Raw genomic sequence first — 25,151 nt, 5'->3', positions numbered from 1 at the left:
TTCTACGAGACAAACTTCCGTGGCGATCTCCTGTCTAGCTTCGCATAATGTGGTAGATCGCGTGCGAGAAAACGAGACTTATCGACTGCATTAACAGCAATGTGCTTCGCAATCGGTGAGAGATGCTGTCTTACCGAACGACCGGAATTATATGAGAGATAAGGGATGATTACATACTTGTCACAATTTCTGCCGCAATGACGGATTCGAACATTTGTTTTCATGATTAATACTTGAATCAAAATTGAAATGATCTTAAGCATTTAACTTAACTTTTTAAATTAACAATGTTCCAAGAATATACAGAATTTCTTGCTTTAACGAATTCATTGCTGAAATTTTTGTATTTCATGATATTTGCGTGGCGGTAAATAATAATTAGTTTTACGGTTAACTTTCGCATCATGAGGCCTTCTTTCGCGTTTCATAGTTTGAAAATAAATGGAAGAAACGTCGAGAAAAAAAGCAGCGTGACGGGAACTAAAGTCGGTCATTAGAATTGCCCCAGGGAGGGACTCCGAGCTGGCTGCATGGACTCGCAGGCACTTTAATCTTAGATTCTCGGCGGCTTAAGTTTGTGTTAAAAAATTTTTCAAGCGAAGAATAAACGTAACAACTTCCGTCAAAAATTTTTAGACTGATGACACAAGCGTTATCAACTTTGGCGTAACTGAACTATACTTTTATATCAATACGTCGATTTGACGTTCGAACAATAAATATAAAATATTTATTGTGTTTTGCTAATAATAAGAGCAGAAGTAAATTCATTCTGTCGCGAAGAAAAATTCAAACTTTTAACTATTGGCGACGTAACGTTTGATACGAGTTATTGGGAACAATGATTGCGAGGGAACAGTAAACATTGTCGGTTTGTATGAGAGTACCAAATGCATTAACTAAAGAGAAATAAATAAGATATTAGAAGCGAAACTTCAAACAACTCGCCTGCACCAGAGCGCAATCCACTCAATAATTCATTATAGAACGAGAAGTCGCAATTACGGGGCAGAGAATCTCCAATTAAGGTACTCCTCGAATCATGCACCACACGAATTATAGGAGACGTTCCTGTGATACAAAAAATTCAACTCGGTAACTTTAACAGTAGTACATCAAATAAAAAAAATAATTCATTATTCATGTTATATCCGACTTGCTTTCGTAGTCTCTCAATTAAAAAGTATGCTTATTTTGGCATAATTGATCATCTTTTTATTACTCTTGCAACGTCTTGCTATGAACTTGCTAGTGATTGGCAAGTATATTCTTTGCAAGAGAATTTCTACGACAAAATAATTCCGCCTTTTACCTTTGCGAAAATGTCTGGATCGAAAAAGCAGAATCTTGTAAAGAAAGTTGACAAATTCGTTACGGAGAGTAGACGGAGAATAGAAAAGTAGTAAGCAAAGACCGCAAAGAATACACACACACACACACACACACACACACACACACACACACACACACACACACACACACACACACACACACACACACACACACACACACACACACACACACACACACACACACACACACACACACACACACACACACACACACACACACACACACACACACACACACACACACACACACACACACACACACACACACACACACACACACACACACACACACACACACACACACACACCACACACACACACACACACACACACACACACACACACACACACACACACACACACACACACACACACACACACACACACACACACACACACACACACACACACACACACACACACACATACAGAAGTGTCTCAGTCCAATTTAATGTCCTTTCGACCACAGGACATATTAAAAAGTAGAAGTTAATTTAATAGGATTTACTTCTGCAATGTTATTACAATGTCATGGTATAAAAATCTGTCTTTTAATTTTAACAGACAAAATTTTACGTTAAATTATATTTCAAGATTATATAAGATTATATAAGATATTGGACTTAACAAAGCTTTGTTCTTCTAATTAACTTCAACTAAATTTTATAAATATTTTTAATTTATCACAAAACGCCTATAAATACTAAAAAAAAAGAGAGATTGAAAGAAATGATAAACAATGACTAGATTTGTCTACTTAAAGGTGAATACACAATGAGCCAATAAACAACGAATAAACAACAAATGCAAATGTTTGAATTTGTGTTAGTTGTTTGTGTTAATTGTTTGTTTGTTTCTTTTGCGTTCATTTCCCGAACATTTGCATTCGGCCAGATTTGATCAAGATTCAGTATATCCGCAGTTATCGCCATGCAAAGAACGTAAAAATATTGGACGATGCATTGATTGCGTTCATTGTTCGTTCGTTGTTCATTCGCCCAATGCACAATTTTAGATTTTGTTCAGAACGTAAACGTAATAGATTGCTTGCAAGGACATTGATGCCTGAGGCATTTCGTATATAAACTATATAAAGGGATCAGAGAATGAGCCACGAAAATTGGTATGATTCACGAATCGATTGAAATGGAGCACAAAATCATGGAACCACTCCGCGATTGCGAATAATGGTTTTTCGTCTCGGACAATCGGGGATGGGAGAAAGTGAAAAAAGAAAGAAAAGAAGGATCTGTACATTCAGCAGAGAAAATCGCGGATCGAATATCATCGACTTCTATAAAGGACGTGTATGTAGTACGCGATGGCGATTCCTAAAAGGTCGGACGGTTTAAAATCTGAACCTGAACTCCTTGAATCGAGAATGGAGAGGTGAATAAAAGCTTGCGTTTTCCCATCCTTTCTCGTCTTTTCCGTTCTCATGTTCACCCTGGAATCCCTTCCTATCGTTATCGTCTTCGCGCCTGCCCGAAAGGACCAAACAGCTATTGTCAAATGCCACATTACTCTCCGATAAGTCTGAAAAGAATCAATTTGTATGGTGTTCGCGTTCGATAGTCGACATCTCTTCTTTTCACTATCGTTCCCTATTATCGCCATAATTCATTTTGATATCTGCCACGACGTTCTTGCGAAATTGTATCCTTGTCTGCACCTTTTCGGAAATCGTTCTTTTTTCAAACTTTTTCACAAAAAGCAAACGGGAAATTGTGCACTTTGTGTATCGCGAGATACCATCGTCGGCATTTATTCTTCTCTTCTTACAAACGTATCTCGCTGTCTCTTTTTTTTTTCATAAAATTGTTTCTTTTTACAAAGGCTTTCGCCAAACGTTTCTCATAAAGCTGTCTGTTTTCGTTCGTTTCGATGAACGTTACTGCGAACATTCGACCTGGAAAGACATCAAAGCGCGATTTGCGTTACGCAATACAAACGGATTTCGCGAACGGATTCTCGCTGACGCGAAGCTACAGGTTGTCTCGGCACAACGAAGAACGTCAAAGATCTGATTGTACGAGGCTTTACTCGTCGATTTAGCCAGTCGCGTGTGTTTTATCGTCGCGGCGAAGCGTCACTATCTTTCGAGGTCGTCGTCGGCGGAGAGGTTTCATTGCTGAGGCTTACGAGTGCAATTCGCGACGGACGATGGAGAGTGAGGAGAATGCCGCCGTGCAGGAAATTCTCCGAGAACCCGCGAGAAAGTTAGATTGCTGAAATAGTTGCCGACGTTCTTATCTCTGTCGCGGCTGGTGGCCCGGCACGATGAAGAAAAAACCGAGCAGAAGGGGATGTGCGAAAGGGGTTAGTGAGCAAGAGACAGACAGAAAGGATAAGATAAACGGAAGAGAGAGAGAGAGAGAGAGAGAGAGAGAGAGAGAGAGAGAGAATACACACACACACGCACGCACGCACACATACACACACACACACACACACACACACACATATGTATATAAGTTCCAGCTGCGGGTGAAAATTCTCAGCTAATTTATGTGCCAATTAATTGCTAATTAAGGTGCCGCTTTTTCGGACGAATTAAATTCTCCGGACGAACTGCCGCGACGGTTTAGATAGAAGCACAGGGGGAAAGAGAGTACAAAGCCGCCCTCCGACGTTCCAACTAAGTTGACTGTTACCTTCTTAACTTAAACTTCTCGCTTTCTCTCTATCGTTCTATCACGATTTCTCGTTCACGCTCGAAACTCTTTCGCAAACCGGAAAGATATTCGCCTGGGCGACGTCCCGCACTTCTTACAGTTCGAAACTTTTGCCCTCCGCTTTTTCATTGCGGATCAGGCTTCAATCGGTGGATTTCTGCTCGCGCGGATATATACTGGACGCCAGACGATCAGCCACAGACTTTTTGGAAGAATTTTTAGCTGATCTTTTTCTGCAAAAAATTTCATAACACCCCGCTATATTTTATGAGTATTCGAAGTATTATTTTTGTTTTATCGATCTTACGTTTTATCTTGATGAGACAAAAAAATGAAATTTTTATTAATCCTGGAATATGTATACTCACTTAAGCTATCAATATTTGTACCAGCCGTCAGCGGCAAAAAATGTGAATTATAAAATATTATTTTGTATGAATATTGCTTTCTATATTTTTTAAATAATCTTTTAAATATTCTTTACCTTTAAATATATAATTCCATTGAAAATAAAAAAGCAATAAAAAAAGCGTGATATTATTTAAAACCTTTATTTTTTACAAATACTGTCATAATATATTTTGCTTATCCCGTTTAATATTTTGATTTCTACTTACTTTTTTTTTTAGAAAATTATTATTAAATCCATACCCATAATGTTCTCATAAATATAATGTACTAATCAATTGGAAAACTAATAATATAATTAATAATATAAAATTAATAAGATAACATGTTGTTAATAATAATGATTTTTATAGATTCCCCATGTGATTGTTTAATAAGAAAAAAATTAACTAATTAATTAATTAATCACTGTTCCCAGGCTAAATAAAATTTCTGAAATTATACGAGAAAAAGTAAGTACCATCATGTTTGTAGAAGATTTGTGAATGAATTTTTAAAATTTTTTATTCTTGTCTTTTTCATTCAAGGATTACGTAATCGAAGCTCGACGACTTGACCTACCAGAATCCATTAACTTTTAAGTAATTTCGCAATTAGGACTAAAGCCATCGAATTTTCGTTCCTTTTCGATAGAAGATTTCCGGAAAGAGGATAATTTCGATTTCTATCTTCGCTCAAATGCGAGATCGTTTACTACTAGTTTCACGGACCATTTTCTGAAGGAGGTAAGGTTGATTTTCTATCGATAGTAGTTCGGAAGCTTGCCTGGAGGAACGCTCGGCTTGTAATTTTACTGCAATGGAAGAGGCAGCCAAACTGCAGACACGCTTCTACTGAAGGATGTTTATGCGTTTCCTCTAATTCCTCGCTCCTTGTGAATCGTCCTCTTGCTCTCGACTCTCGCGGAGTAGACCGTGTTCGATTGTAAGGGTCGTTGCAACGGTCCATGACCGTTGATTCTACCGAGAGAAAAGCTCCACAAGACCGAAGAGCGGGTTAGGAGAGAGAAGCGGGGTTGCGAGGGAGGATTGACTGGGGAACGAAAGCGGGGGACAAACAAGCAGAATGGAGTACGGCGGAAGAAAACAACCCTTCGCGTACGAAACAAAAGAGTTCCGTGCTCGAAACAGAAATCCCGCCGCTCTTTTTCTTCGAGACAGGAGTAAATATTGTCCACCCCCGACGTTATACTATACGCACTCTCTACCCGCCACTCGCACTCGGGTTTATGAGTCGTTACAATATAGCAATTGACAGTTCGCAGAATTTTTTCGAAGTATTCACGTCTCCGGTGTGCCATCAATATTATAACTTCTGAGTATGTGAGTGATGCTCATCATATTTTAATTATCCCGGAGTCGTTAAGTATGTATATCCAGATGGAGAAAAAAATGGTTGAGTAATATTTATCTTATAAAACTAGTAAAAATATTCTGGCTTTTTGCCGACAAATTTTACTTGTCGGAAAATAACAAAGGTGTAAGATAAAAAGTACATTATGATTATAGTAAATCAAATAATTGTTATATACAGTAAAGTAAATCATATTTTAAAACTGTAAGCACAAACAATTCTCAAGACTTTATACATTTGTACCTTTTACTATGGAGTAAAGTAAATTTTGTCAGCATTAAAGCAAAAGAATACTGAATAATAAAGTAGATTCTATTGAAATATATGGTAATTTATAGATTTACTTTACGAAATCTACAAGAATCTTACAATATAATAATACGATGATTATCATTTATCAGAAAAATAAAATAAATTTAAATACAACTAAATATAATTATTAAAAACTTTTCAAATTAAAAAATTTAAAAAGTTAGATAAATGAGAGTACTTAGTGCGCAAGCATCTGAAAAGTTTAGATGTATATATATATATATATATATATATATATATAGGTAAATTATATTTAACTTGCTATTATAAATTTCTACATTTTGGAGCCATCCCGCAGTAAATTTTACATAAGTTCATATATAGATCGTCTCCATTTCCACAAAATTTACTATAATTCTTCATATTATTTTATTCGTGCAGTCCTTTTTTCGGAAGCAAATCGATCACACGGTGAATCTCATCAATGTGTATATCGCTGCAAGAATTTGCTTAATATAGAGATTCAAATTACATATCACAGACATATTTACAGTATAATTATTGGTTCGTATAATTTTCCAATGCGCTCGTATCGATATTATGTTGCTTTGAAAGATTTTTTCTTACATTTGTATGATTATGATGATACACAATAGCAATTATGCCCAGATCCAGTTCGTATTACCATACACAGCGGTAGGATTAATGGACAACGATCGCTCATTGCGATAAACAAACGGCTTATGGTTTTGAAATGCACGATTTTCCCGATGCACAATGGATTGACTTTTGAATTCCATAGAATGGTACGATTGGATGGATTATCCGTTGCACTTTTGCACGCAAAATGCTGCATACAAATATTCCATTGTCTCTCGCAATTTTTAAGTTCAATGGATTTTATTTTATAAACTAATATTTAAATGTGCCTGCGCCAGAAAACGTATGCATGTCAAAAAATAAATAAAAAAGATATAAAATAAAATAAAACCTTTTATCGTCCCGATACCGCAAAGGATTCATTAAATTATGTTCACACAGTTTAAATATTTTATTATAAAGATGACATTTACAAAATATTCTACATACAGCGTAACGGAAATTTTTTTTTATTTGTATAAAAACATAATATTTCTTTCAATCTGCAATTATATTTGTTAGTCAAATTAATCTAATTAATATTTTTATGATAGTTTATTTTTAAATACATAAATATATTTATCCAGTCAGATGTCATCTTTTTTTATATTTATCCTTTTTTATTAGGTCCTTTATGATGGTAATTGGATGGTATCAGTACTTTTCTTTCTAATGTTTCGAATTTAGACTGTTCATTCAATTATGAGCAAATTATTGAAGGAAAATCGCTAATGACATTCAAGTTAAATGTAACAAAAATGGCTATGTAAATGACGTTCATAATTAATTGAACCTCATTCTCAGATACTAACGATTTTATGACGGAAATCTGGAAATAGCGGTTAAATCGCACGATCATAAAATCTCCGCTTTCTAAATTACTTCGTAATACGAGTGCTGGCACTCACACTCAAATCGACATTTCCATGTAGCGAACGCGAATACGACGAGCAGAACCCGGAGCTTATTTACGATGTCTATCGAAGCGGCTTTAGTTTCCTCGTAGTCTCGTTTTTCCGAGCGCGCTCAATCGCTTCTCGAATTAAAACGTCCGACTTGGCAAAAGTTCTGTCCGAACTACCCCGCCCAAAAGGAGAACGGATTCTCGCGGATGGTTGGCGAACGGAACGGGCGAGAAAAGATCCCGGTTGTTTTCTTCGAGATTTTTCTTACGCTCTATAAGAGCACACCAACGAAAAAGTCGCTGATGGCGGATCGCATCGACAACGTGAGATCAGATACCGAACGAGCTAGAGCAAAGAAAGAGGAAAGAATCACAATGTAGCTTGTTAATTAAGCATCGGATTTAGCGAATGTTCGGTCGTTCGGTTCTTCATTTCGTAGCAAAGTGCCGGAGTTTTAAAACTTGGAGATGACGGCAAAACAATCGGCATAAACGTAACTACATTTTGCATTCGTCCGAGTACTTGTTCACTCAAATTGAATCAAAAGTTGAAATCATTAACTCGTATTCTCCGACTACGGTTAAAGTTGGGTAATGTATTGCAATGAAATCAATTTGACTTGATAAATAAGTAACGTTATAGAAAGTGTCTTAGCAAGTCGCCTTTTTACTTATGCATTTTTTTCACAATTCTCTAATAAATTCTACTATAAAATTATTTTTCATATATTTTTTTATAAAAGAAGAATAGAAATAAATACTTTTCGTAACAATTTATAAGAATGATCGAAAACGAAATTTTTATTTTCAATTGTGCGATCTCAAAATTTTTTAAAATTATATCGTAGAGATTCGAACGAATGATAAAACCTTATTTATTTAATTTCACAGATAAACTTTAGGAAAAAATATTTTGAACATTTAAAATAGAAAAATTTTAACAAATGATATCTTTACTTAAAATCCTCATTAAAAAGAAAGTTAATTTTGAATAAAAAAATCCGTAAATTAAAACTCGTTATTTTCTATATAGTTAATTTCACGGACCTATTAATTCACAGGATTAGATGTATTTATAGGAATAATTGTCAAGATTTAAGTGAATGCTTCATAGAAGTAAGAAATTTAAATGAATATTACAACGTTCTCATTAAAATAATGCCGTTGTTATAGCGGCGCATCGATCCTTGCATCGTAGCGTTCTCTTAATTACCGCTCTGCGAGCTGTGGCAAAGCGGAAGAAACAAGGTAACATAGCGTTTCCCCATAGAGCCATTGTTCATTCGTTATTCACGCCTGTGCAGGATTTAACGCAATTTCCATTTTGAATACCGTCGACCATCCATCGCGTTCTTACATCGGGTGCCAATTGTACGGTGGCAATTAAAACACCATCGTTCCCCCGCTTCCGCATTTCGTTGTTTCGGTGGTCAGAGTCCTAGAAGAATGATTTCGCGAATTTCGGAGGAGATGGAGCAACAACAGTGAACAATTCCGTACGAACTTTCAACGTTTCGATACGGAACGTGTAAAACGAAATGGATAGGATCGCCCGAACGCGGCTACAAGAACCAAAGACGCCACTTAGTCCTCGTGCAAATTTAATTCCCTACGGGAGAAGCGAAATTGGGGCATCCTCCGTCATCAGGAAGGTTAATATACTTTGTGCATTTAGCGGCAGAGCACAATGAATCGCCTCGGGAACGAAAACGTGACACAACACACCAGCCCGCCTTTAATATTGCATGACTTTCCCCATAGCGAAATCGTGGAGAGTGAGAATCGTCGGATAGTACCTTTTATTTGCCGTTGGAACTTTCGGGGCTCTCGAACGTGCATTGTTTTGTTCGCATGAGGGAAACATCGATCCAAGAACACATCACTGGAAAACGACATTATCCTGTCGAGAGAAACGCAACCAATAATTCAACGGCATGTTTTTGTTGCGCGACGCGCAAGAACCGCTGCCGCGCTTCAGGGAATCCTGGAGCGAGGAACTGTCGTGTTGCCATCACGTTCCCACGTAAATCGACAAATTTTTATCGTGTTACTTGTTGGCGTGCAATTACCGTTGCATTGAATTCGGATACCGTTTGTTGTTCTTGCTCAAACAATGAATTCAGACGCTTCCCTTTATATAAAGTTTTTTTAGAATATCGGTAGAGCGATCTGTGTCAATAAAACGAGTACGGTTTCAATAAAACAGAAATCGTTATATCATGTTATTATTAAGATAAAATTGTATAAATCTTTTATTTTGAGAAGAGTAAGTTCCAGGGCTCGATAAAATAATTGATATGACTTGTTTAAAATAAAAAATATGTTCCAAAAATATATTTAAAATATATTATAAAATTGGAATAAAAAACGGATTCGATTTTTATAAAATAAAAAATATAAAATAGATTCCGAAAATATTTAAAATAAATAAGAAATAGCTGGTCAGAAGAAGTTATTTAAAATAACAAATACTATATAATCCAATATTTTTTTTCTTTAAAATATATATTTATATATTTATTTAAATAACTTTATTTCAAATACGATCGAGTCCTGGTAAATTCCTAAATTTATATAAAATAAAACATGTATACAATCAATTTTTACAAATGCATTTAAAATTTATATGCAAATATTATTAGACACTAAATATCTAACCTCGATTGTATTTAGCTCGATTGTATTTTTCTTACTTATTTATATTATTTCATATTTGCATTATATTTGCGTAGAGTTATATTTCTTGAATTTTAATAATTTTTAAACAAGTTCTTCTTTATCATTATTGATTTTCTAGAAATAATTTTATCACGGAAGATGTATTTATGATAAAATCAGACAAATAATTCCCTTAGCATGATATTTCGAATCACAAATCAGGTAGCAGAAATTCGTAGAATAAAATTGCAATAATAACAACAAAAGCCAGTGCGCTATTTCTTGAACTGTATCTCGAAATGGTTTTCAGATTTTTGCCGTAAGAAAGAATGGTAGTACTACGCGATGGAAGAAAAGAGAAAAGAGAAATTCTCATGAAAATTTTACAACGGCAATGGAGGTGTTTCCAGTAATGCTCGCTGATCCTTACATTATATCCGATGTTCCTCGCGCATCACCTCGCATTTATTGCCTCTGTTGTGGTTTTACAAGCGTTCGAGTTGCGCGACACAGGAGCAGATGCGATACAATTATCGAAAATGTTATTATTATTTTTACTATTATTTTTATACAGAACATCTTAAATTTAACGTAAAAATACTTCTACGATAAATAACTCGATTTGATATAAATTCTACTTAAAAGATAACATGTAATGTTGTAGTATATAATTATTGTTGTCAATGTAATATTATCTCATCGTTATAAAACTATTTATTTTGGAAATGTGATAAGTAAAACAAATAAACTGCAGATGCTCGGTCAATATTTCAATTATCTGACCAATCGTTTATGCGTTTTTGTTTTCTGTATGCACGTATCATATAACCACGCGCGATCGCTACGTCATTATATCATTACATGCCTCGGCTAACAATTAATCGCATTATCCGAATGAGGCTTTACCGCGAGCTTGCAGGTATTTATCGTATCAATGGATTGGATAACGAAGTTTACGTGGTATACGTACGTTCGAGGGTCGATATGGCCGACACGAGCTTACGTGTGGCAGTAAATAGCGAAGCACATGGTTTGTGAAAATATCAGTTATCAAGAAATATTATTCACTTTGAACAGATTCTGTAATTAGCGAAATTTAACAGAAAAAAATCGGATAATCGCTCTTTTGAAAGTTTTATACACGAGAGTAAAAAAAATAATTTTTTCGCAAAAAGTGTGGCGCTTCCCTTGACAACCATTTCGCGACATAAACGAGGATACGTTTAAAAAATATACAAACATAAACGTACGTTTGCTGACAGTCAGCGATTAATCGGGTGAGCTACCAACGAGGGAAAAAAGTGCTCGAGCTTTCGTGGTATGTGTCGCGATTTAGCGTGCAATTAGCAAACGTGCTCCCTTGACGGTTGCCCTCTTTCCCTGCATAAAGCCTCAATTTAGCCTTTAATTCCGGAATACATAGACAGAATTAACTTTGTCTTTCATCAAAGCTTTTTTCGTGCGCTCTTAAAAAATATCTCGGTCGGCCAACCAGAGTAAAAGCTCCCTGAATTATTTAGAACGCGAGCAGAAGCATCGGGACGATGGTGTGGAACAGTTAACATGGAATGTACAATATTTTGCTTTATGGTGCCAACGTAATTATTTTCATTTATTTTAGGAAGTCTACACACACATACACACACACACACACACTCTCTCTCTCTCTCTCTCTCTCTCTCTCTCTCTCTCTCTCTATCTATCTGTTTCTCTATCTACCTATCTATCTTTCTGCCTCTCTCTTTCTCGACCAATGCGTATTAATGATTCGCAAATGAAATAGGAGTACGAATAAACGGCACGGCAAAAACTGACATTCAATTTGACGTATACTGATTTCACAGTAGCCCACGCATGCGTGCATTATTATTGCGCTCGTGGGAACGGATTCATCTGAGCGGAATCAACTTTATAACAAATAAATTGAAATCGCGGCGGAGGTTTCAGGGAATCAAGTGAAATATCCGTGATTTACGAGAAACTGCCGGATCGGCTGCCGGATGGGAGCAGCATTGACAGGAAATGCCCGACAATCGAGATTAAAAAAAGCTGGCCGCGCGTATTGGATTGGTCGGCATGGCACTATCAATGAATGAAAACAAGACAGAATGAAGAAATCCCAAAAGCGTACAGGAAGAACGCAGTCGGGCGTTGTTTTCTCCCCATCGTGGAAATCACGAGCAAACGTATCCGCGAAGCGAAATTAGAATCGAATTAAAAAGCTGGCCAAGCCAATTAAAACGTTTTACGAAAGTTCAAGAGATTCTCCCTCGGGAAAACGGTAGGGTTTCGCGGCGCGGTGGTTTTTTTTCCCTCCATTACGTCGTTTGCCGGCTGGTCGTCGAATCGGACGCCATTAAGCCAACCGTTCTTCCATATAAATACCGCATAGCTAAGAAAATAGAGGAAGAAAGAAGTCCAGCAAAATGTGGGCAAAAGTTTCTGTTTAATTTCAGAAAGATTTACCTCACTATGCTGTGTCGACGTAATCAGCCGCATTCGAGCAAAGTTTCAGGAACGTTGTAATGTCAGCATTTTAAGCATGTGATTAAAAAAAAAAAAGTTTTAATTTCGAAGATTTAGAATGTAATCGAGCGTTCGAGACCATCGTTATTTCAAGTATAAATCATACAAGAATGATACATTGTCCACTCGAGATGCGTTTAAGTGAGGTTTAAATCAGTAAACAGTTCCAAAGCCGTTATCTGCGCGCAACGCAGTCAAACTCCACGGTATGGGATAGGAAGCTTAAAGCTTCGAACATTACCAAACAGTAGCAGCTGTCCCAGAAGCTTCCTTTAAATATTAAACAACGTAGCGACGTCCCCGATAGCGCTAATAGTTATTACGCGATATCGTCTAGGAAAACTGTCCCCAAGGCAAGTGACTTTGTTATAAAACACAAAACGTGTGCTTGGTGTACCACTACATCTGGAAGGATAAAACTAGAACTTTCCATCGTATCATATAACGTAGTCCTTTTGAGCAAAAGCCTGCCGACGAAAATTATGCCAGGATATGCAGTTTCAGAATAAGGGTCTTCTCTTTCTTTCATGTAGTGCCATCGTAAAAGCAAAATTTTACGCCACAAGGTTGAATGATATATTACTTTTTGCTGGCTTACGTATACGTCTCAAAAATACGTGAGTATGTTTTGCTCGCAAAACGTTCTCGCAAAGCGTAACTGCTATGCTTATGAAAAGATCTAATTACCTTTCCGTGTGCTTATTTCATTTAATCATAATTATTTAATATAAATATATGCTCTATAACATGTTCTTCGATAGTTTACAAATTTTTGTGATTCCTCGCGTATTACAGCATTTTGCAATTTTCAAATGGACGCGTACAAATAGATTTTTATCTCAAAGGAACACAAAGTAAACCTGTAAGAACTTTTGAAATAAAAAAGACGATAATAAAAAATATATTTAATTTGTAACTAAGTAAGGATTTGTAGAAAAACATGTCTAAATCTCTAAAAATTGATCTCGTTATTTAGTCAGAGAATGTGCAAGACATATAAAAGTAGAGAGAGATAAATCAGTTAAAAAAACGTGCATGATTCTTTTTCTTTCATCTTCAAGTATATGATAATTAATCCTTCGTAGACACATATATTTTTACCTACTCCGTAGGTATATTAGGTCTTTTTTATCTACATTTTTTTACTATATATATTCTAGACTTTCCAAAAATCTATAGAAAAATTTAGGATTATTTTTAAAAATATTTCTGCTACATTGTCAAATATTTAATTCGAATGTTAAAACTTTTACTTAATAACCATTGAAATTTGTGCCAAGAAATTGTGAGTGAAATTTTGCCTGGGACAGAAAAATCCTATGAAGGGTTAAGACGAAGAGTTGATTGTATTAAAAATAATCTTCCTTTGAAAAATACAAATTTCCTCGCTGAAGAGTAGGGGATTCGCTCGTCTATCGGTGCAAATAAATGATAATAACAGCAATCTTACTTACTCTCGTAACCGGTGAGCGTCGCTTCGGCTGAAACAGCATCGCCGACTCCGTTCTCAGCTAGGCATTCGTAGTTGGTATTGTCGCGCGACGGCTTGACAGGTTCGATCCGCAGTAAAGCACCATTTTCATACTGGTGCACCACGTACCGAGACTGGGATTCTGTCGACATAAGACGGAAGATTGAGGCGGACGTCTGCGTCGTAAAAAGGAAAACCCCCGTCACAAAAGGCGAGGAAAATACCGGCACGATCGAAGGCGCGCGAAAATGATCGGCGGCGGCAACGGGCGCGATATAAGATCGAAAATTGCGCCGTTGCGGAATCTAATAAAAGGGGGGTATATGTGTCCTCTCGTATCCAATTCCGCGGCCCGAGAAATATTGAATGGGAATTGGATCGCACGTCTGTATAAATTTCGAGAGCGAGCGACCCGGCCCTGTTATCATCTCCCTCCGACCGTCCGCGCTCACCGCGAATTGGCATCCGGAATGTTACAAGCGGTCGCTGGCCATTATCTAGTCGGGTATTCCTCGTCGGATTAGTGAGTCGTCGACGAATATGGACCAAACCGTGATCGCTCGGGCACATACATTTCATGGATCAGACCAAACGTTACGTAAAACCACTAAGCGTCATCAGAATCATTTCGCAGGATTTGACGGTTCTTCCGAGTATGAAAGTGTACATACCAAGCTCAAGATTCGATCTCTAAATTGTCATTTCGCAATTTTTCAATAAATGTTCAAGATAATACGTAAATATATTTTCTGTTACTTGTAAAGTGATACAATTAAAAATATAATTTTCGAGTTATTAATGTTATTAGCATGAATAAATTAGATAAATATTATTTTATCAATTATCAAAAATATATTAACGTAATTTCATGACAACTCAAAAAGAATAGTTTGTGAAATAAAATTTGATTATGTTAAGAGTATATTCTTTTGCTGATATTATTTAGTTAGTCAATAATTTTCTATCAAATTGAACATTTTTCTTCTTTTTTAGGAAATTTAAATTTTAACAATAATAAATTAGAAACAAGACCGTCATATGAATAAATTAACTAAGTAAGAAGAATCGCCAATTATATATGGTTAACGTTAGAGATCGGAATAAAAATTCTATGCAGTAATTTATTTTAAAGAGATCCGAATTCGAATCCCAGCTGAAATAATAATGTATTTTTCGCAATAATAGTTCTCCAAATCAACGATTCAATTTAATTTGTGACATGATTATTATTATTACTTCAATTTGATTACGTTACGCGTCCGAAAATAATCGGCGCGCAGTCTCTCTCAAATGTGTCTGAAGTATTTAAATTAAATTACATATAGAATTATTCCATTTATTACATTTAACTTTGACTGTATACAGCTTGAAGAAGCTTCTTACTTAGTTGATTTTTTAAATTGTATTTTTTTTAAAGGGAAACGATATATATAAGTTTCACTAAATCTTTGTTTAGCAGTTAACGTACTTGGCATTTCTTTAGAAGAAATTTAGAAAGTTGCGTTTTAATTGACACAGAAAAGATATTAAGATATACACCAAAATGCTTAAAATACCACTCAATTTATGGAAATGCATTCTTGGTTTACTAAAGGTCAAATGAATTAACCACAAATTCATGAATATTACACGAACAGATTTCAAATTCTATGAAAGCTATTATATTACGGATGCAGTGGACGTAGCTGTAGGCCAATGTATGCAACTATTTTCGAGGAATAACTATCCTGGTCACTGTAATTTGGTTTATGGAAGTACTGTAACGTCAAGCTGTCGCGAACTGTTTGGTCGAGCGGAGCCTGACAAAAAGATTAAATATGATACATTTCACGAAATGTCCAACAGAACTTGTTTCTGTCGTGAACGAGCACAAAAGTCGGTTGAACAAAAACTAAGAATACTTAGAATCGATCGAAAGAAAGAACGATGCATGATAAAGGAAGAAACGCGACAAAATGAGAGTGAGGACGAGTCGGTACGGGAAGGAAGACATGAAAGCGAAGAGTGAAGAATCTAGGTCAGAAGAACTTTTTAATTTCGATAAAATTTTCATTCTTTTTCATCGCGACGTCTGGTTTTCATGAAACGAGAAGACACACAGATTTCGCGCAAGTCAAGCGTCAAATATCGCACTCTCGAGAATATTCTCAACGAACCGTCGCGGTGACGATGATTCAAAGACGCAAATTGGATTGGAGACAGAGAAGAAGAAGAAGAAGGTGTGAAAGTGCACATGGACTTACGTGAGATTTTTTTGCCGTTCTTTCGCCAGTGTATCTGAGGCGGTGGTGCTCCTTCCGCAGTGCAGTAGAAGCTCGCTATCCCGCCTGCTTTTACCTGCTGCGATTGTGGCTTCACCAGGATCGTCGGCGGACCTGTGAACAAAAAGAACATGCGGGATTCTCTGATTAGATTCGGCCCATAATAGGATTTCTGTATGATGCTCGTGCGGCCAGCCTGCCATTTGAGACACATTTTGAGGCTTCGTTTGCTTTAACGCGCATTTCATGGTAAAAATAGGTTTCCTTTCCTCGCCGATTAAAGAGAACAGAATATATATTTTAAAGAAACGAGAGAATCCTGCGAGTGTCTTTTTAATTAATATATCTTTATTCATCTTGAATTATTTTTGTAAAACACGTCATAAATATCTTTTTCTTGTAAATGGTATCTCTAATTTCGCACAATGATATTGCTTTCAGTACAAAAACCTTGTTTGATGATAAAAAATAATTTTATACCTTTATAACACTTGCAGTCTGTTTCATTAAATCATTAATTTTATTTCAAACGCAATAAAGAGTTATTAAATTTGCTCGTAATGAAAATACTCATAATAGTTCAACTAACAATACTAAAAGCAGGATAAAATTGTGGAATTGTATTTAGATGAAGATTATTTCAGTTATTTGCACTGGAAATCACGTGATCGTTTCATAAAGAATCACAAAGTGTATAGCAGGAAGTTATATAAAACTGTGAACCCTTCGTTCATGAAAATTGCGCGTTTTAACGTTTCTCGTCTCTCGTGTTAAAATTTAAGTAAAAAGTTCACAGTTGCGCTCGCTCGCCCGCCCATGCCGGCGTTGGAAAACGTTAATTTGCAAAGGAAAATTGCAGTCCTTGGTTACGCAGATATTTTCTTTCTACATCAACTCTACTTGTGTGTGAGTAATTAGTCTCCTTCTCGCAATTTGAGTCATTAGTTCTACTTTCCGTCTTTTAGAGTGGCTCTCGTAGATTTTAGTTAAAATACAGAAGGAGATGACGGACGCAAAATCAAGTGCCAAATTTGCAGATCTCGGAAAATTCTCGATCCAAAAATGGCACGATCGAGAAGCAGATAAGAAGACAATTCTAGTTTTAGAGTGAGACGAATTCACGCGACATTTCTCGAAAGAGAATCCCGAGATCCCGAGAATAATGTTTCCGATAATTGTATCGAGTTCCGAGCTGGCGTTTGCAGCCTTCTACGAATTAACGTCGTAAAAGTCCGATCTGATTGCGCTCGCGAAATTTATACTCGTTGGTCGAGAACGGCGTATCCCTCTCGTCATCGATCGCACGCGGCGCGGTGGCTACACGAATGTACCGGGCTAAAAGTCGGTGACCGAAATTAGTGGATTTAGTGCGGTGAGAAGTCCAAACTGCCTCCGCTGCTACGCTTTTAACCTCGGGAATAAAGAGACGGCCGGTGCAAGATGGATGAACGTGACGCGCTCCTTTGTCAGACCAGCGCCGCGCTTCGAGCGGCCTCTCCGGAGAAAGAGAGGAGAGAGGAGATGAGAAAGGGAAAGAGCGTAAAAGAGAACCTTCGTCGAAAAGGAACGACATCCAGAAATGCACTATCTGAAACTTATACCGCTTCTACTAAATTGGTCTCGGAACTTTGCGATTGTGCTGATCCCATGATGGGGAAACATGACATGTGTTTATGAGGATTATTTCCGTAAGTTGAGAGCTTTAATAAAAAACGAAGTATTCTGCGAGAGGATGAATCACCGACAAGCGCGACGTCGATACGTCGAGATGTATGCGAGCTTTTTATCTTATCTTTTTATAGCTAGTCGAACGTTGTGCCAACGTTGATCCTGATTCGCTTGACGAAACGCCTATCCCGTAATGAGACTAAATGAGACTAATGGATAATAATAAAATGTGATTTTCCAGCCGATGCGATGCTGTTAAAAGAATGTTTATCTGGCGCAGTCGAGCTAATGCCGACATTTATGCGATCGTTTCACGACCGAAAAATGTCTGTCCGACGTTTACGGGTGTCGCGATAAACTCGACTTATACTACTTACCACGGGCGCGGCATCGGCGTCTCCTTTTGCTCGGTCATTAGACATACTTTTACGACGTCGGAGTACATCGCACGTAGTAAAAAACTTTTTAATCCGAAGTGCAATCGTTCTGGAAGAGTCTACGATCCCGTGGCCAGCGTGAGATTTTATTGCAACATTTTTAAAACGGCGACCATCCGTCGTATCAAGTGACATACTTTACCGAGCATTAAAAGAAGAATATATCGAAAAATAATAGCGGTTTATCGCAGTAAACACTAACGCGACATATCCTACAGTATATGAGAAATACTCTTAAAATACATATTCTGGATCCGCGTGAGGGGACTTTACTTTCAAAGAGAGTGATAATATAGGTACATTTATAAATATGTATATAAAACTATTTATAAAATAATTCTTGTATAATTATGAAGAAAGAAATACGAATAAAGATTACTACGAACGAAAGGAAACACAGACACAAATGTTACAAATTATGTTAAATTTTTATAAACAGCTGCTTGATATTTTTTGTCTCGCAAACAGAAAAAATAACGAGGAAGAAAGAGTTACAAAGTAACTGTATAGTTAAAAACTAACAGTATAGATAAAAGCAGTCCTTTTTGCAGAAGAAGCAGAAACAAAAATGAGCAGCCGAGTAATGAGCGGGAGCTCGTCGTTTTCGCGATGAAAAATTAAACTTGCAAAAATGCATGTACAAGAGACTCGACGATTCTACAGTTGACAGATACGACCACTCTAATCTGCAAACGCAGGTCGTGGACACTTCACGCACGTGTGCGCACACGCACGCTTCGGTCGTGGACGTAATTTAAGCTAAATATTATTCCGCCGACGAAGCACGGGTAATTTTTGATCGAATTGTGCATTCGGAATTACTCTTATCCGAACCGTATTGTACCTCCGTGTGCAATTGTCGTTCTACCGGAATTGCTCGTAACAGGTCCATTAGTCGACCATGGTTGCTGTGTACATAGAGAACACGTACACGCATGTACAACAAGGCTGCGACTTACCCCTTTCGCGTATGTATATATGCGGTTACGTGTGCGTGTATAGCGATGCTTTTTATACAATTTGCTGCGATTTTATCCCGTGAACGCGCGGTGTAACTTTCGTAGACTCGTCACAGAAATGTGCCTGTATTCAAATACGTGTGATTAACGCAATTATGACAGAATTTCAATAAATATAAATAGAAAAGTAAGATAAAGTATAACAATCCGAATAGCTATATTAATTTTATTTTTCAACCCTTCAATTAATAAGGATTATTAAATTCTTGACTTCAAGAATTTCATAATGTTTATTTGAAAAGATATTTACAGCAGCGTCGATTTCGACAATATTGTTGCGAATTGATATACAAAAACAGAAAAAAAAAAATTTGCGACACCATTTTGTGAAATGACCTTTTCATGCGATCAGAATCTTTGAAAGTTCCGCTATATACGGAGAAAAGAGTGCCAGTTAAATTCCGACATAACAAATATCGAGTCTATCTCTCGACTGCAGCAGTTTTCGATCTTCGCTAAAAGTGACCGTTTGCCCGATTCCATTAAAAGTGGATGAACGGGGAAACAGAGGGATAGAGCAAAAATAGGAAAGAGATCGTTCGCGAAGGAGGACTCTACTGCAACTATACTATCGATTCGATCCGACTGGTCAGCAATTCAAAATGCAATACAGATAAAGCTCGCGGGAGATATAACAGTGCCAATGTGCAATTTGTTTCATTTAATTGTCTGTGTAATTTAGCCACTGTATTCATTTTTGTTTCGTTTTTTTCAACCGTAGATGTTGTAACTAGCTCGAGCAATAATTAATCCAAGATGATTTCTGCAGTTGTCTTTTCTTCATTTTCAAAATACACTGATATCTATCTTTTTTATTATGTGTAATCGAGAAATAGATTATTACTTTTACACGATTGTAAAGTTTTTAAATATACAAATAATTAAAATTATTAATGTCAAACTAATTTCTGTTTAATTTGGATAGATCGAAATTAAGCTGATAAATGCACACATTTACTAGCTGCATGATAAACGTAGTATCTAGTGCAGCCGCTATTAACCTATTATATTCCAATAATTGATTTATCATATCTGACTGTTAACTGGAAATATATGTCACGAATATAACGGGATATAATCTTTATAAATTTCAAGCGAATTGTGGCGAAGATTTAACTTTACGATATTTTTGATGTAACGAATTATAGAACGCGTGCTCAAAAATTCGTCGAATATTCAGAGGTTAATTTACTTTAGCCGTTGACATTTATCCGAAATTCCTCCATTCTCTCTATCTTCTGTTCGCGAATAAATCATTTTCGGTGAGAAAATAAAAAAAATCGCACGAGAGGTCGATGAATGTGATTTTGACTGAAACGATAAGGGAAAAACACGCGAGAGGTGTAGGGGTACGTTGTCAAGGCGGGAGTAATAGCTCGGCTCGAAAAATATTGGAAAAGCTTGCACGTGCCCGCCGCTCGCTGCTCTTTCCTGAGAGACTTGCGCTGCCGGGTTGCACGCGAGCTGGCGAGTGTACACAAAGATTAAACGCTGGTGAAAATTAGATTGCGAAAAGCGAGGCATGCCGTCGTTGCATCCCGCGAAATGAATGTCGGACCACTTTTAAAGGGAGAAACTGGAGAAAGAGAGAGAAACAAGGAGTGAAAGTGTGGGAGCATTCCGGAAACCGAAGGCAGACGACGCCCTGGTGGAAATGAAAATACTAACACAGGACAAAGACTTTCAGTACGATCCTCGCGTATTCACGGAAAGTTATCCGCCAGCGTAATTCTGTGTGCAACATGCGGGAAAGTGTTTCTCGTCCAGCAATAAAGTCATTTGCGAAAAGGTCAGAGTTCAACGTAATCGGGGATGCAGGTGACCGAGTCGTGAAATATTTTTGCAATAAAGAGTGTCAGTATTGGATGCATGTCGCGCGATTCGAAATATCACCCGACATTTGAAATGGATTCCACCCTCACACGGTGCGACACTCGTGATCGCGACTTCTCGCATTCGAATCGATCGCGAATTCTATATAAAAATGCGCGATATCTCATACTTATAAAGTTTATAGCTATTCGGCACGGGCTCAGATAACTTGGAGAAAAAGTTTCGCTCCCGGTGTCGACATTACATTTTATAGCCCGCCACGTCGTAATTGAAAAAGTAGCCGATAACGGAGCAATCTGCATGTGATTTGAATAACATTATGCGTTACTGACTACCGAACGTATTATAAAATCGATTCGAGGCTGGCGAACGCACGCGCGAACGATACTTGGTGACATTGTCCCGAAAATAAAGAGGTTCTTGAGAGTTGCTGATAATAATAATAAATATATTCATAAAATTTTCTAATGGCAAAAGTATGGAGGGAACATTGACTGTTCGATCGTTGTTGTGTGTGTGTGTGTGTGTGTGTGTGTGTGTGTGTGTGTGTGTGTGTGTGTGTGTGTGTGTGATGAGAGAGAGAGAGAGAGAGAGAGAGAGAGAGAGAGAGAGAGAGAGAGATATCGTGCTGGTAACGCTTCAATCAATTTCGTCACACGGTAAATTCCCCCCCATAGGCGTGCCCATGCGAGCGGTACTATCGCTAATTAATATCAAAATACGGCCGTATTAAAGCCATGATTTTCAACGAAGACCTGCATGCATCGGAAAACGTGCATCCGCTGTAGGAATATTACTGAAAATACGCGGCAATTACATTAACGCGTTCCCCCGCGGGCTGTCGAGGGCGAGTTTTGGTGAGCGAATCGCGAAACAAATACGGGATGCGTTTAAACGGATTCTGATATACGCCCAGCCCCTAAATAACACGTGAGCGCGCGCGGCGTGGCGTATACAGAGCTCATTTATGGAAACGAAGCGGGGGCGGTAATTACGGATCGGGAGTCATTTCGAGCTCGCCGGTACCACGACCGAATTCGAAAGAGGACGGACCTCTATGCCGGCTCGTTCGAAATTTCGTGCTGTCCGTGCCCGTCGCATCGGGTCGATGCACCGTGTGTGCAATTTCCGATGCAGCTACAGAGTCGTCGTGCCAATGTCATCTAGCTCCCGCTCGCTTATCGTTCATTGTAAACGTGGTTATTTATGCATGTTTATCTACACATAGTTCCCTTACTTCAAAAATGAAAGAAGAACACAACTAAAAGAATTAAATTTTTCAGAAAGGGCGAGAAATATTTTTCAAAATTTAACAGAAACTTATTAACTAATCGAATGATATTGACAAAAAAATATACTCTCTTAGAAACATAATTAAATGTCATTTTCGTTTCACAATCTTTAAAAACCACTAATTTTGATGTCCTGTAAAATTATGACAAATCCAAAAAAGTTTATAAAAATTTTTTATACAATACTCTTTTTTTTATTTACAAAAACAACAACTCAAAATGTGTTACTTTTGTAGAAGATAGGCCTATTGGTATAATGATCTCTTTAAGAATCTTAAGAACGATGTATAATATAAATACACGGGGTAATAAAATAATGTGAACATCTGAGGGAAATACAATATTTCTTTTATTAATAAAAGATTTACCTTTAATACAGATTCTACAGATTCTGTCCTTATTAAAATATATATCAAATACATATAAATGCTGGAATAATTACCAAGGAATGTTGTACTATTTAGGAGAACATCTTCAAATCACTTATATAAATAATATTAAATAAATATTAGAAAAAAAAATTTTTATTAGATTTTTCAAAATTGCTACTTTTCTCTGAAACTTCAATATTTTTCTAACCGACGAAATCGATTTAAATATCATCAAAGCATTGTGAGCAGTTTTGAAGAGAATAAGAAACAAATTTCCTCCTCTATCTCTTAAATAATTGGAAGATATTCTGCTAGAAAAATAATATAACCTAATGATGCATTAACAATTATTTAAATTATACGATATCCATTCTAACAAGAATAGAAAGTCTGTATTAAAGACAAATGGTAAGCCAACTATTTACTTATTAATAAAACAAGTAATGTATCTTCCATACGTTCACATTATTTTGCTTATCCCCTGTATACCTATATATGATATATGACAAGCTGGTATCAAACGATAATGTCTGGCAAGGATAAAAGATGTGCACAAAGATGAGACGCCAGAAGCGAAGAAAGAGGATGCGGACTGACGGTTCAATAGGCGATCACACATATGCGAAAACGACGCAATAATCATAGATAATTACAGACTTTATTCGCATTTTGGTATCAAAATCCCAGGCGGGCATTTCGTCCGACTTTGCGCCATCTCTTTCGTGTTCGGCCGCGCGCGCGCGCGCGCGCGTACGGTAAATATTAATTTAATTTAAATGAATTTTCATCCACGCTTTTCTGCGTGCTAATGTACGCTCTACACACATTTCAAACTTGGCTGTTAGGCGGGCCGAGTGCGGCGTAAGGGCGAGCTTGTGTCTCGAATGTAATGTATTAACAACGCCGAGTGGAATCTGACCGGGTTAAAATTTTAAATAATGAAAATCTCGCAGGCGCGCGCGGCTGCATCGACATTAATTTGAGAAAACGTGTACGCTCATTTGAGTGAACATTGACACGAAACAAATGTAATTAAAACGAAATTTATACAGAATAAAATATAATGTCGATATTTTTTCTTATGTTTGATATTTGTTCTTTTGTTATGTATCTTTTAGATAATATATTGTTAATATATTGTTAATATAAATTGATATTTTCGAGATATGTAAGTTTCTTTTGCAAAAAAGAAAATTGGACACGTGGATGCGGAGAATAAGCGACTGATTTACTTTCAGAGCTAAACGAGATATGATTCGTCCTGGATTATCGTTTCGGCCAAGATGGATCTTCCAACAATAGAAGAAAGAATTTATTTTATATCGCGCACAAATTATCTGCAGTTAAGAAAAGAAATCGAACACGATTACCCGAATTCCGGAAACTGGATCAAACTAAGAATACTCCAACTTCGACTATTCTTATTGTGCGATTTCCACTAAAGCATTCTGATCGACATAAAATAATAAAATACGTACGCTAAAAACATTTTTGTATTCGTTAAAAATATCGGTGCTTTTAATAATTTCTTACAGTTAAAATTGACATAGATACGACATTAGGTACAATTCTTTTATGTCAAAGATGCGATACGTTCTTCATTTGACCAAACGTTAAACATTATTCCATCAACTTCGATCGTTTCAAGATTTTAATATGATACGGCATTTTAATATGTACTATTAAATTGAATCACGCTATTTTTCTTTGACACAGCTCGCACAGCTAACGAGAGGGCCGTCCGTTCTCGCGGTTCCATGACTGACGTCGCACGGTCGGAAAAATTGCAATTTATTCTCCTTTGGAATTAAAGCGTCCATTACGGTGGAGCTTGGTATCCGCCAGCAACGCTGGGCCCGGTTACTTCCCTATCCATCGACTAACGTCGTCGGCACTCTAAAACCCCTTTCCGCCCGGCACTTCCGTTACCACCTTGTTCGTTCTTTCCTCTGCGATAAAGTTACGCTGCTGAAAGGAGCGGATGGGGAACCGACTCCGTCGACGCCGGGCGCGATTTGTCAACCGGAGGATT

At 37.1% G+C, this 25,151-nt stretch overlaps 2 protein-coding genes across 16 annotated transcripts in view; one reads left to right on the top strand and one right to left on the bottom strand.

Moving 5' to 3' along the window:
- The window catches only part of Lar (tyrosine-protein phosphatase Lar), a 468,166-nt gene that overhangs the window by 130,784 nt on the left and 312,231 nt on the right, over window positions 1–25,151 (bottom strand). For all 11 annotated transcript variants that reach the window (XM_087410654.1, XM_087410653.1, XM_087410661.1 and 8 more), the window contains 2 exons: window positions 16,482–16,613; window positions 14,222–14,380 (listed from right to left, as the gene is read on the bottom strand). In XM_087410654.1, coding sequence (XP_087266780.1) covers window positions 14,222–14,380; window positions 16,482–16,613 — 291 coding nt within the window. The remainder of the gene's footprint in view (window positions 1–14,221; window positions 14,381–16,481; window positions 16,614–25,151) is intronic.
- LOC147908252 (uncharacterized) overlaps window positions 1–25,151 on the top strand; it is a 326,417-nt gene that overhangs the window by 119,150 nt on the left and 182,116 nt on the right. The gene's annotated exons all lie outside the window — the stretch shown is intronic.

This window comes from Acromyrmex echinatior, chromosome 10, assembly GCF_024713525.1.
Source record: "Acromyrmex echinatior isolate Ae372 chromosome 10, ASM2471352v2, whole genome shotgun sequence".
NCBI classification, from domain to species: Eukaryota; Metazoa; Arthropoda; class Insecta; order Hymenoptera; family Formicidae; genus Acromyrmex; species Acromyrmex echinatior.
The sequence above is the reverse complement of the archived record's forward strand: the minus strand, read 5'-3'. Positions and strand labels throughout refer to the sequence as shown.